The 12,988-nt window shown below is 44.2% G+C and overlaps 4 protein-coding genes across 4 annotated transcripts; 1 reads left to right on the top strand and 3 right to left on the bottom strand.

Moving 5' to 3' along the window:
* The first annotated feature begins 1,057 nt into the window (after positions 1-1,057).
* On the top strand, positions 1,058-2,984 carry LOC114847718 (trace amine-associated receptor 13c-like). The gene is made up of 2 exons (XM_029137745.3): positions 1,058-1,230; positions 1,391-2,984. Exons 1-2 carry the CDS (start codon positions 1,058-1,060, stop codon positions 2,208-2,210), a joined length of 993 nt encoding a protein of 330 aa, XP_028993578.1. The 3' UTR covers positions 2,211-2,984.
* A 108-nt stretch (positions 2,985-3,092) lies between these two features.
* LOC114846960 (trace amine-associated receptor 13c-like) lies at positions 3,093-8,517 on the bottom strand. The gene is made up of 4 exons (XM_055504861.1): positions 8,491-8,517; positions 8,019-8,108; positions 7,020-7,081; positions 3,093-4,249 (listed from the first exon to the last, which is right to left on the bottom strand). Exons 1-4 carry the CDS (start codon positions 8,515-8,517, stop codon positions 3,436-3,438), a joined length of 993 nt encoding a protein of 330 aa, XP_055360836.1. The 3' UTR covers positions 3,093-3,435.
* Positions 8,438-10,106, bottom strand: LOC114846959 (trace amine-associated receptor 13c-like). Its single transcript, XM_029136237.2, has 2 exons — positions 9,936-10,106; positions 8,438-9,630 (listed from the first exon to the last, which is right to left on the bottom strand). Exons 1-2 carry the CDS (start codon positions 10,097-10,099, stop codon positions 8,808-8,810), a joined length of 987 nt encoding a protein of 328 aa, XP_028992070.2. The 5' UTR covers positions 10,100-10,106; the 3' UTR covers positions 8,438-8,807.
* Positions 10,107-11,032: 926 nt separating this feature from the next.
* Positions 11,033-12,804, bottom strand: LOC114847749 (trace amine-associated receptor 13c-like). Its single transcript, XM_029137781.3, has 2 exons — positions 12,121-12,804; positions 11,033-11,951 (listed from the first exon to the last, which is right to left on the bottom strand). The coding sequence occupies exons 1-2, from the start codon at positions 12,285-12,287 to the stop codon at positions 11,132-11,134; spliced, it is 987 nt and encodes a 328-aa protein (XP_028993614.1). The 5' UTR covers positions 12,288-12,804; the 3' UTR covers positions 11,033-11,131.
* Between the last annotated feature and the right edge of the window lie 184 nt (positions 12,805-12,988).

The following is a 12,988-nucleotide window of genomic DNA, read 5'->3' as shown; positions in this document are numbered from 1 at the left end:
TGAGAATTCAGTAACAAATTCAAATTGATTGTTCCTCAGGCCGACATCTTCCAACTCTAATCGTCTGCAGTTTGTAGCTAACCACTGCAGACTAGGGCAGAATTATGAATGCAAACTAACCACTGCAGGCAGGTTCAGGTCAAAAACAAGCAGGGGTCGTTAACACGCAGACACGGCTATGGTACAGGTGAGAAACAGGCAAAACTCAGGAACGACGATCCGGATACAGGATCGATATCAGGATGCAGACAAGGTAAGGTAACGCTGGATAGTGGTGAGTACACGCAGCAATCGGGCAACTAGTTCTGGTGACTACTGGTGCTTAAATGCAGGTGACTAAATGACTAATGTAAACAGGTGTGTAACAAGAACAGGAAGTAAGGCGGGAACTAATATGGTAAGAACTGAAACCGGAAGTGCTTTCAAGATAAAACAGGAAATAAGTCCCAAGTCGTGACAGACTGTAGCATTACCTGCAAAGCAGGAGGTATCCAGTTCAAGCTCAGTTGATCTCGCCAGATAACACAATTTCCCCAAGGGAATCAATGACGTATGGTGGCAGGCTGCCTTTGAACCAGAGGTGTGTATTGTGAAAGCAGATGAACCCAATTGTGACTTACCCAGAGAGTTAGTCTGGAGAGAGGCCTCTTTAACATCTTTAGCAAACATCACGTCCAGTGTCTTCTCACCTCTGTTGGGACAGTTCACAAACTGTGAATGTAGTGACGAAGCGACTGCCAGTTGCATCCAGAAAATCTAAACTCAATAAAATAAAAAAACAACCTGCATGTGCAGGACAATATTCATTCGACTACAAAAACAGCAAATAAAGTTTTTACGACTGCTCAAGATTTTATGTGTGTTACTGTACACCTACACACTGCCACTACCCTCACTGTCCGTTATATCTTAGTTATCCATGAAACTATGATTAGAACTATGATTATACACACAGTTGTACCACACAGAGACAGATAGAGGGAGGGGTCATTACCTTCATAAGAGCAAACACAGAGGACAGGGAGGAGAGCCAGAAGCCTCTGCAGCGTCTCCTTTGATGATGGACGTCCCTGAACAGTCTTATCTCTGCTTTCCACAGCTGAACTCTTCCTGCAGGAAGCCAACCAATCCTGACCAACAGGCCTCGTTCCTTTACGTTGTGCTTTCCTGCATTTCTCTCGTCACTGTGGCTCTTAACCTGCTCGTCATCATCTCCATCTCTCACTTCAGGCAGATATAACTCTATCAGCTGCTACTTTATGTCATGATGCTGTATAACTTCCTCTAAAGCTTGTTGTGGTGGTTATTAGTTATTTGCAGTGTGCTATAGCGATACTTTCCTTCTTGCTCCTGCATTTAGACTCTTGGTGATGATGCTCTTCTTCTCCAGGCAGCTCCACTCTCCCACCAACATCCTCCTCCTGTCTTTGGCTGTCACTGACCTCCTGGTGGGCTTCATGCTGATGCCAGTTGAAATCATCTACACAGAGGCGTGCTGGTATCTGGGTGAAACGCTTTGTGTGCTGTATTATGTTGTAGACTACACTATCACCTCGGCCTGTGTAGCCAACATGGTTCTTATATCAGTTGACCGGTACATAGCTGTGTGCAACCCTTTGCGTTACTCCTCCACAGTCACAAAGAGAAGGACACAAGTTTGTGTTTGTCTGTGTTGGCTTTGTTCTCTACTCTATAGGTTCATCCTTCTATATGAGCCCTTACAGCATCCAGGAAGGTCTAACACCTGTTTAGGAGAGTGTGTGGTTGTCATAGAAAACATTGCTGGAGTTGTCGACCTCGTTTTCACTTTTGTTTTGCCGATCACCGTCATCATAGTTCTGTACTTTAGAGTTTTTGTGGTTGCATTGTCTCAGGCTCGCGCCATGAGGCTTCAGACTGCAGCTGTGGCAGCCAGACCTCCAGGGGCTGTTGCTGTGAGGAAGAAAGAGCTGAAAGCAGCCAGGTCTCTGGGCGTTGTGGTGCTGGTGTTTCTGCTCTGCTTCTGCCCGTACTACTTCCCCACGCTGGCAGGAGAAGACACTGCTGTGGACGCTGCGTCTGTGGCCGTGCAGATCTGGCTGACACACTTTAACTCCTGTGTGAACCCTGTCATCTATGCCTTTTTTTATCCCTGGTTCAGAAGATCTATAAAGCTCATTCTGACGCTTCAGATACTGAGGCCTGGCTCGTGTAATGCCAAAATAATATAGTGCCATAAATTAATAATTTTAATTGACCATGTTCTGCATTAAAGGTGAAATGCAATAGCATAAATGTCTGTAGATGCTTATTCTGCACCTTAAGCTGTATTATGTACATTACAAACAGAACGCACAGGCTTTTATCTATGAAGCCATGCAACAAAGCTTGATTCATTGTACTTTATAAACATGAATCAAGATGAATTTGTCCCATTTCTCTGTTGACCGAGGCATCTTTCATGTGTGGGCCTGACTTTCTCACTTTCTCTTAAACTGAGTTGGCTTCTGTGTGTGAAAGTGACAAATATCCTGACTTGTGATACATACAATATGAGTGTGATAGTTGTATTTACCCCCTCCTCTTTGTAGGAGGACTAAATGCAAGATTTTACTTACACCACTGATGAAAATGTGAAAAAAATCACTTGACTTCTAGTACAATATATGTTGTTTTTCATAACCTATTGTCTACTGCATGAAACACTAAATAATATATTAATGTCTTTGCATTTAGTTGGATGAAAAAATATTTTAGGAGACCAGACAGTCAATGCAAAAACAGTTAACTAATTATTAAATCACTGTCCAGATCTTGTAAAGATTAAACCACTGATATTTGTGGGCTGCTTTAAAATCCTAACACGAAAACGAAAACCTGTACAAAGTCACAGGCTGTTCAACACATCATTGTCATTTTCTCTAATCTTGACCAATTCTTTTTCAATTAATAATAATTATTTGACATAGATGTGACGAGTAGATTTAGTTTTACCACAAACATGTTTTTTTTCTGCCATTAGGAAATAAAGCTTTAAGATAAACAAATGTCCTTTTTTTTATTTCTGCCTTTATTTGATAGTTTGCAGTAGAAATATTAATCAAGCTCTACAGTACTACAGTATGTGTACCACAAACCAGTACATGTGCTACAATATGTGTCCACATCCAGCTGATGCTTTGCTCCCAATTTGTTAAAGGCCTTTAAACCAAAGGATGTTTAATTTATAAGGTTTTCACTGTTTTCATGTGTCAAAGCATCATGTCTTGAAAAAAGCAACAGCATATAAGAAAACTCAAACATATTTGTTTATATAGACGATGCTTGTGTCATTTTTAATTGTATAAAATAACTCTCATAAACACTTTACATAATAATAATGATCATAATCTGTGTGAAGTCTTTCTGAAATCCCTTGTTTTAGCTCCCTTGTTGAGCTTGTTATTATAAGCATGTCTACAGCATGTTGGCGTCACAGGAGCCAGGCTGCAGTATCTGCAGAGTAACAATGAGCTGTAATGATTTTCTGAACCAGGGGTAGAAATAAGCATAAATGACTGGATTCAGACAGGAGTTACAGTAAAGCAGCCACACACCAAAAACAGAAAATGCCACATTGCCTGATGTATCCTGACCTATAAGAGACGGGTAGAAGTACGGACAGAAACAGACCAGGAACACAACCACTACCACTCCCAGAGTCTTAGCTGCTTTCCTCTCTGACTTCTGAGCAACTACACAAATCGAACCCTGGAGCGACACGATCTGAGACCTCATGGCTCGAGCCTGAGACACAGCAACGACAAAGACTCTCATATACAGAACAATGATGACTGTGATGGGACCAATAAATGTCAACACGATGTCTACTGCTCCTGTGATGTAATTAGTTACAAGTACACACTCCCCATAGCAGGAGTTATATGCGTCTGGGTGCATGAGGAAGTCTTTTAGCATTACACCATTATAGGAGACAGAGCAGGCCCAACACACACACACACACACTCGAACTCTTCTCTGTGTGACCATAGTGGTGTAAGTCAAAGGGTCATGAATGGCCACGTATCGGTCCACTGATATCAGCACCATGTTTCCCACAGACGATGATGTGATGATGAAGGACGCATATTGAAAAAAAACACACATGAACTTCCCTAAAAACCAGCAGCTTCCTATCAGGAGGATTCTATACGGCATCAGCAGGAGGCCTACAAGGAAGTCAGAGACGGCCAGAGAGAGGAGGAGGAGGTTGGTGGGAGTGTGGAGCTGCCTGGAGGAGGAACATGAAGAATAGAAAGATCATAGTAGCAGCTGTGGAAGATCAAAACAGATTTAATAATTAATTAAACAGCTTATTACCACATATCTTTTTAATTAGGATGTAATGTAATGAATAAGAAACTGTAACAATGATCTCATCTGAATATGTTATAATTCTATCAAATTCTTGATCTAACAACATATTTTGTACAAAGATTTGCCGATTTAAAGGTTTGTCTCATTACCTGAAGTGTGAGATGGAGATGATGACCAGCAGGTTGAGAGCTGCCGTGAGCAGAGAGATGCAGGACAGCAGGACGGAAATGAAAACGCTCTCAGCTTGATGCTGCGTCGGCCTTTTGCAAGAGGCGTTGAGGAGCTGTGGGAAGCAGAGCTCAGCTTCCTCCATGGTCACAGAGAAGCTGTGGAGCTCTGGCAGCTTTCACACCAGAGGCCATCATAAGATTGGTTCGTCTGGCTCCTCCCTCTTTTCCAATAATCAACCCAAATGCATCAGATTGGTATGTAAAGGTGAAACATATTTACAGTTAATGTGTGTCAAATGAGTGTTGGTAAGTTTATGTAAAATAATTAGCTGGAAGATTTTAAAAAAGGATTTTTTTAAACAAATGTTTCTTTAATTTTGACTTTGAATTAGGTTGATGTAATCTGAGCTAATGTGGAGTTAATAGAAGTTTACATCAGTCATGAGTCTTCATTCATTCACCCTGAAGTAGAAGAAGAGATATAAGGCAAAACTAATACTGATAAGAATTAGTGGTGAGTCCGTCACGCAGGGCCAACACAGTCCTCAGTTGTAACGTGTGAAATAAAAATTTGCATGTAGATATGAAGTGTTTGTGGAAGACTTTTAAGACCTCAATGCACCAATGAATATTCAGCTATTGTTTCAGTCATGATTGATTATTATGTCACGCTTTATCTTATTGAGTTATGATTATACTCTCTGTTAAAGTCACTGTGTTCAGACAAAGCAAAATATTTTTAAAAAAGGTCAGTCATTTAATCATATAAACACTATAAATGTGTCAAAATTTTTAGGATTCAGCTAAAACAAAATGACACTGTAAAGAAACAGAAACAGTAAGGCGGCAGACATACAGGCACAGCATAGAGACAGAGGTTAAAAGTTAGCAGGGATTTAATGTCAGGCAAAGGCAGGTTAAAAAACAGCACAGGTCAGTACACAGTGGAGCAAAGGCACAGGCAGGTTAAGGCGGGTCGGAGGTCAAAAACACGGTACAGCATTATCAGGCAACAGGTTACAGTGCTAAGGCAAGGCAACGTCAAGGTTGGATCAGAGGTCAAAACACGGGCTAGACTTACACAAGAGCGCTGGAATGCTGGCAAGGAAACGTGGAGACAGTGTGGAACTAAACCGGGTGAATGTTGGAGCTAATATACAGTACTGGGTTAATATTATTAGATTGCAGCCGGGACACCACATGACTGGAAGTAAAGCAGGACATGAGCAAAACAGACAGTTGGACACAGGAACTAACAGAATTAAACCTGAACTAGAATGCGTGATGACTAAGAAGCTGGATCTGTGACAGAACTCCCTGGTCAAGGGTGGATTCCAGACGGCCCAGGCTGCCCAGGGTGGGACCGGTGGAACTCAGTGACAGGTGTGAGTTCCAAGATGTCCCTGGCCAGAATCCAGGAGCGCTCTTCTGGCCCATACCCATCCAAGTCTACAAAGTCCTGAAAACCTCAACCCTGCTTGCAACAAGCCAGAAGCTCCCGGACCGTGTACGCATGACCATCATAAATGAGGTGAGGTGGTGGCAGCAGTGGTGTAGGAGGGACCTTGAGTGGGCTGACCTGGAATGTTGGATGGATTTTCATGAATCTAAGCAAGGAAAGTCTGACAGACGTAGGATTAATAACCCTATCGACAGAAAAGAGCTGGAGCCCAGCCGTAAATTGCTGATTTGTCTGTTCAGTCTGGCCGTTGGACACAGGGTAGTATCCGAATGACAGACTGGACGGGGCCTCAAACAGCACGCAGAGCTCGTGCCAGAACCTCTTGATGAATTGGAGACCTCAGTCAGACACAGTGCTTCATCACTGCCTGCGTGGTTTGCTGGGCTGTGGGTAGCTTTGGCATAGGCACAAAATAGGTTAAGTGGGAGAAACGGTCAGTCACAGTCATAACCACCGTGTTACCTCTGGAGGAGGGGGACCAGTCACAAAGTCCAGGGGGATGTGGGACCGAAGAACGGTAAGGGATTGGCAACGGCTGGAGGAAACCAGGGGGATGTTGATGTAAGTCCTTGTAGGAGGAACATGTGGGACAGGCTGCAACATATTCCCTGATGTCCTTGAGGACTGATGGTCACCAGAACCAGCGGTCGACCACAAAGGCGGTTTGCTGAACTTGTGGGTGACAACTAAACGTGGACGCATGAGCGCAATGAAACACCTCCCCCCGAAGCTCTGGTGGCACAAACATGTGGTTGGGTGGACAGGGTGGTATCAGTGGATGGTCTTGGCTCGCTTCGATGGTGATGGCTCTAACAAGGCAGGACGCAGGCAGGATGGTCTCAGGAACCTTGCTGTCTTCTTCAGACTTGTGGACACGGGACAATACAGCTTGATATTCTTAGTGCCTGGTTGGTAAGACAAATGGTAATTAAAATGGCTGAAGAACAGAGAGCAACGAGCCTGGCGGGAGTTAAACTGTTTAGTGGTCTTGAGGTACTCGAGGTTCTTGTGATCGGTAAAAACGAAAAAAAGATTGCTTTGCACCCTCTTACCAGTGTCGCCAGTCCTCAAGTGCCACCTTAACTGCCAGGACCTCCGCAATTGCTAAAAGTAGCTACGACATCAGTAGAGAAAGCTTACAAGACATAAAAGCACAAGCGTGCAACCTCCCACCTTCTAAATCTTGCTGGGACAGGATAGGCTCCACCACTGTAATGGATACATCGTTCCCCAAAACAAAGTGGCAGACCAGATCAGGCAATATTAGGCATAAGTGCAGAGGTGAAGCTCTGCTTAAAATGATTGAAGGCGGGATCGTCATCCAGTATCCGCTCAATCCTTGACCTGGAGGAAGTGACCAGCTAGTTCTCCACTGCCTGGGTCTTGGAAGGCTCCATTTGGACCCGACTTTGCAACACGACGAACATGATAGCGTGGATACATGGAACTCACATTTCTCTACCTTGAAATAAGGCTTATGTTCTAGTACCTTCCTAAACACTTGGCGAATGTGACAACGGTGCTCCTATCTGTGCAAGAAAAGATCAAAATGTCATCCAGGTACACAAACCCAAATCATTAATCATAAGCCTGGAACACAGCAGCATTGGTGAAGAAGGCATGGCAAGATATTCAAAGTGTCCCATCAGGGTGTTGCTGTCTTCCATTCGTCCCCCTCTCGGATACGCACAATGTGGTAGGCGTTGCATGGGTGAGAATGGTAAAAATCTTAGTCTCCGCAAGCAAGTCAAAAGTTGATGATAAAAGAGGAAGAGGGTACTGTAGGAATCTCTTACACTGACAACATTTAGGCCTCTGGGAATCAATGCAGGGACAGAGAGAGCCATTCTTCTTGTTGAGGAAGAAGAACTGTGCCTCTTTGAAGAAGATGCGTCCCACACACAGAGCGTTGTCAATGTACTCTATCACAGTTTGCCTCTTCCTGGGTGCCAGTTGATAGAGTCTCCATTTGGAAGACGAAGTTCCAGGCCTTAGGTTAATGGCGCAGTTGTGGGGACGATGTGGAGGCAACAAAGTGGGTTTCTTCTTGCCCTGAGATCCAGGTAGCACCCAGGGACTCCAGACACATCAGGCACCTCCAGCACATCGGTCGACTGCTCCAGGGAGTCCGCCTGGTCAACCTTGACATCGGATATAAAACAAGAGTCAAGGCAGCCAGTTCCCCACTCAATGACATCCCCGTTCTCCTATCAAGGCGAGGGTTGTGCTGCCACAGCCAGGTGTACTCCAGTATCAAGAAGTCCCTGAACCCACATGCACAGCACAGAGACAGAAGAGTAAAGTTTGCATGAATTTAATATCAGGCAAAGGCAGATCAAGAAACAGGCGCAGGTTACTACACAATGAAGCCCAGGCAAAGGTACAGGCAGGGTTAAGGCTGGCGGAGGACAAAAACAAGCTCAGGTCAAAAACATAGTGCAGCAGGATTAGGAAACAGGTTAAAGGGCTAAGGTAAGACAATGTCAAGGCAGAATCAGAGGTCAAAACACGAGCTAGACTTACACAAAAAGAGAACTGGATTGCTGGCATGGAAACACAGACAGTCTGAATCTCACTAAACAGGGTGAATGTTGGAGCTAATATAGAGTACTGGGTTAGTGATTAAAGGTTGCAGCTGGGACACTGCATGACCAGAAATAAAGCAGGACATGAGCAAAACAAAACGACAGTTGGAGACAGGAACTAACAAAATAAAACCAGAACTGGGATGCGTCATGACTAAGACGCTGAATCTGTGACAAAGACATCAAATCTAGAAACTGTAAAGTGTGCTTGATTTAGGACACAAACATTTCCCTTGTTTTACATGAGCCACGTCTCTACTGCAGCATGTTGGCGTCACAGGAGCCAGGCTTCAGTATCTGCAGAGTAACAATGAATCTGATAGATTTTCTGAACCAGGGGTAGAAATAAGCATAAATGACTGGATTCATGCAGGAGTTACAGTAAAGCAGCCACACACCAAAAACAGAAAATGCTGCTGTGGTGGATGGAGACGTGTCCTCACCCACCAGAGACGGGTAGAAGTACGGACAGAAGCAGACCAGGAACACAACCACTACCACTCCCAGAGTCTTAGCTGCTTTCCTCTCTGACTTCTGAGAAACTACACAAATCGAACCCTGGAGCGACACGATCTGAGACCTCATGGCTCGAGCCTGAGACACAGCAACAACAAAGACTCTCACATACAGAACAATGATGACTGTGATGGGACCAATAAATGTCAACACAACGTCTACAGCTCCTGTTACATAGTTGATGACAGCCACACACTCCCCATAGCAGGAGTTATATGCGTTTGGATTTTTCAAAAAAGTATTGAGTACGACACCATTATAGGAGACAGAGCAGGCCCAACACAGATACACACACACTCGAACTCTTCTCTGTGTGACCATAGTGGTGTAAGTCAAAGGGTCATGAATGGCCACGTATCGGTCCACTGAAATCAGCACCATGTTTCCCACAGACGATGATGTGATGATGAAGGACGCATATTGAAAAAATCCACACATGAACTTCCCTAAAAACCAGCAGCTTCCTATCAGGAAGATTCTAAACGGCATCAGCAGAAAGCCGACAAGGAAGTCAGAGACGGCCAGAGAGAGGAGGAGGAGGTTGGTGGGAGTGTGGAGCTGCCTGGAGGAGGAACATGAAGAATAGAAAGATCATAGTAGCAGCTGTGGAGGATCTACCTAAATATGAGTAGCAGCGATTTAATACACAAAACATCTCATTGTATTTATTGATTATAAATACCATAACTAATACATATTTAAATATATATATATATATATATATATATATTTCATAAAGGCCTGAGTATGACAACAGTGGATGTGTTCAGCAGCAACAAATAGTTCTTATCATAAATCAATCAATGAACTGAAGCAGAAAGAGATGAACTAAACAACAAAACACTGTTCAGACGTTTGTCTCATTACCTAAAGTGTGAGATGGAGATGATGACCAGCAGGTTGAGAACTGCTGTGAGCAGAGAGATGCAGGACAGCAGGACGGAAATGAAAACGCTCTCAGCTTGATGCTGCGTCGGCCTTTTGCACGAGGCGTTGAGGAGCTGTGGGAAGCAGAGCTCAGCTTCCTCCATGGTCACAGAGAAGCTGTGGAGCTCTGGCAGCTTTCACATCAGAGTCCATCATAAGTTTGGTTCGTCTGGCTCCTCCCTCTGTTCCAACAACAGCCCCAATTGCATCATGTCAGTGAGTGAATTGATCCAGTGATCCAGTGAATAAAGCTGAGAGGTGAGAAACAGACAGAAAAGACTAAACTCTGATTTTTACTCCAGACTCTGAGGTAGAACCGTTAAACGTGGCTGCTGGAGGAGCCCAGTTCATACAACCACCACATAAAAACCACCGGCTCATGCAACCACAACAGTTTGTTTTGAACTGTGTACTTGTTGCTCGTGGGACATTTTACATGTGGTGTCTCTTTTACTTGTCTATGGTCACGTTACAGACTTGAGGTGTTTGTTTGGTTAACCCAAAACTTAACCCACTGACTTGATTCCGCTCTTACTTTTTCTTGTATATTTTATCTTATCTTATCTTATCTTATCTTATCTTATCTTATCTTATCTTATCTTATCTTATCTTATCTTATCTTATCTTATCTTATCTTATCTTATCTTATCTTATCTTATCTTATCTTATCTTATCGTCTGGTGTACTTGCTGATGCACCTCTGCATTCACACAGTCCATTCATAACAGACACCTGTGACAGTACCTTTTAACTTTGAAGCCTCTGACATTTGGTGTCATCAGCCTTTAATGACATAAAGTCTCTGCAGGTGTTTAGTGAGTAGAAGCAGGTGTTTGGCTTCATTCTAGAGTCTATAACAACTCATGCATCATAGACCCAACATGAAGCACATCACCTGTTTACGTCTGTGTGAGTGTGTAAGAACTCATCTGAACCAAACAAGTCACAGCCATTATGCCCTTTTATTGACACCGGTAAATTATAAGATATTTGTCTTAGATCTGACAAGAAACAAGACATTTTCATACAATCTCAGGATAAATACTGTAAGTGAGGATTACAATGTTCAAAGTTCAGCTATTAGTTGGCAAACAAAATCACTATCCTCTGTCTTCCTGTTTCCCACAGCACAGGCTTTAATGCAGCACATTGGCATCGCAGGAGTCACGGCGGAGTATCTGCATCGTAACAATGAGTCTGATTGATTTTCTGAACCAGGGGTAGAAATAAGCGTAAATCAGGGGATTGAAACAGGAGTTACAGTAAAGCAGCCACACACCGAAAACAGAAAATGCTGCCGTGGTGGATGTGTATTCACCCGCCAGAGAGGGATAGAAGTACGGACAGAAGCAGACCAGGAACACAACCACTACCACTCCCAGAGTCTTAGCTGCTTTCCTCTCTGACTTCTGAGAAACTACACAAATCGAACCCTGGAGCGACACGATCTGAGACCTCATGGCTCGAGCTTGAGACACAGCAACGACAAAGACTCTCACATACAGAACAATGATGACTGTGATTGGACCAATAAATGTCAACACAACGTCTACAGCTCCTGTTACATAGTTGATGACAGCCACACACTCCCCATAGCAGGAGTTATATGCGTCTGGGTGCATGAGGAAGTCGTGCAGAATGGAACCGTTGTAGGAGACAGAACAGGCCCAACACACACACACACACACTCGAACCCGCTCATGTGTGACCTTAGTGGAGTAACCCAAGGGGTCACAGATGGCCACGTATCGGTCAGCCGATATCAGCACCATGTTTCCCACAGATGAAGATGTGATAATGAAGGAGGTGTATCGAAATAAGGCACACATGAAGCTCCCCCACAGCCAGCAGTTTCCCATGAGGCGAATTCGAACCGGCATCAGCAGGAAACCCACCAGGAAGTCGGAGACGGCCAGAGAGAGGAGGAGGAGGTTGGTGGGAGTGTGGAGCTGCCTGCAGACCAAGACAAACACCACCACTAATGTTACTGCATGTTTTCAGCTTTGAGCCTGGACATTGCAGTGAACATCCTACTACTTACAGCAGAACTACATCACAAGTAAACAACAATATCTGATCATAAATGTGCTATTTTAGGTTATGCTTATGAGTTTATGTTTTCCTGAAGTGGGAGATGGAGACGATGACCAGCAGGTTGAGAGCCACAGTCACCACAGAGATGCAGGAGAACAGGACGTAGATGAAGAACGTCTCGGGGTGATTCATCGGCTTCCTGCAGGAGGAGTTGACGAGCAGCGGGAAGCACAGCTCAGCTTCTGTCTGGGCTTCCATCACCAGGAAAGGAGACGCTGTAGAGCTGTGGCCGGTTTACAACCCACAACCTCTTTAATAAGGCCACTGGATGGCACTTCTCCCTCCCTGACCAATAGATGAACAGCAGTGATGACAGCACAGAGAATGGAAAACTCAAGGTAATCGCCCATCAGTCCCCAAGGGTCTAGTGTTAAACATGGAAGCCTCCACGTTTCATTTGAATTAGGCCATAGTTCATTCTTGGCTTGACTCTCTCTTTGGTCAACCATGAGTCATGCAGTTCACACTACAGCCTCAGTGCCTTAATCATTGTTGAGTCAGCTGTACTTTAGGTTCAGTACTTTTTTTGGCAGACCTACTTCCTGTTTGGTCCCTTTCACCAGTGCTCTGGATCGGTGTTTACCACCAGGCCTCCCACAGTCTTCTTCACTCACACCAGCTTTACCTCACGTCTCCTACATGTCCTGCTCCGCTCTAGACGTCTCATTTATACAAGAGGAGCTAATAAAAGAGTTGATGTTATTTAATACTGTCACAGTTTCGGTCTAGTCTTCTGGTCATGTTCTGTTTTTTTATTTTGAAGTACTTCCTGTTTCACTCACATCACAGCTGTTCTCTCTGCCATTACCGGTCCTCATTACACACACCTGCCCATAATCAGTAATCTACGTCAGGACATAGTCTCCACCTCACACACTCTCTAGTTGCCAGATTGTTAA

The sequence above is a fragment of the Betta splendens genome, chromosome 21 (genome assembly GCF_900634795.4).
Source record: "Betta splendens chromosome 21, fBetSpl5.4, whole genome shotgun sequence".
NCBI classification, from domain to species: Eukaryota; Metazoa; Chordata; class Actinopteri; order Anabantiformes; family Osphronemidae; genus Betta; species Betta splendens.
The sequence above is the reverse complement of the archived record's forward strand: the minus strand, read 5'-3'. Positions and strand labels throughout refer to the sequence as shown.

What these genes read in the sequence shown, in the direction of transcription:
- LOC114847718 (XM_029137745.3), top strand. Translation starts at nt 1,058, where the DNA reads ATGATGGACGTCCCTGAACAGTCTTATCTCTGCTTTCCACAGCTGAAC. An exon ending in ATCTCCATCTCTCACTTCAG is followed by an intron (nt 1,231 to 1,390) that starts GCAGATATAACT and finishes CTTCTTCTCCAG; the next exon opens with GCAGCTCCACTCTCCCACCA.
- LOC114846959 (XM_029136237.2), bottom strand. Translation starts at nt 10,099, where the DNA reads ATGGAGGAAGCTGAGCTCTGCTTCCCACAGCTCCTCAACGCCTCGTGC. An exon ending in ATCTCCATCTCACACTTTAG is followed by an intron (nt 9,631 to 9,935) that starts GTAATGAGACAA and finishes TTCCTCCTCCAG; the next exon opens with GCAGCTCCACACTCCCACCA.
- LOC114846960 (XM_055504861.1), bottom strand. Translation starts at nt 8,517, where the DNA reads ATGCCAGCAATCCAGTTCTCTTTTTGT. An exon ending in CAATCCAGTTCTCTTTTTGT is followed by an intron (nt 8,109 to 8,490) that starts GTAAGTCTAGCT and finishes TCCGATGTCAAG; the next exon opens with GTTGACCAGGCGGACTCCCT. An exon ending in GGTGCTACCTGGATCTCAGG is followed by an intron (nt 7,082 to 8,018) that starts GCAAGAAGAAAC and finishes CTGATGTCGTAG; the next exon opens with CTACTTTTAGCAATTGCGGA.
- LOC114847749 (XM_029137781.3), bottom strand. Translation starts at nt 12,287, where the DNA reads ATGGAAGCCCAGACAGAAGCTGAGCTGTGCTTCCCGCTGCTCGTCAAC. An exon ending in ATCGTCTCCATCTCCCACTT is followed by an intron (nt 11,952 to 12,120) that starts CAGGAAAACATA and finishes TGTCTTGGTCTG; the next exon opens with CAGGCAGCTCCACACTCCCA.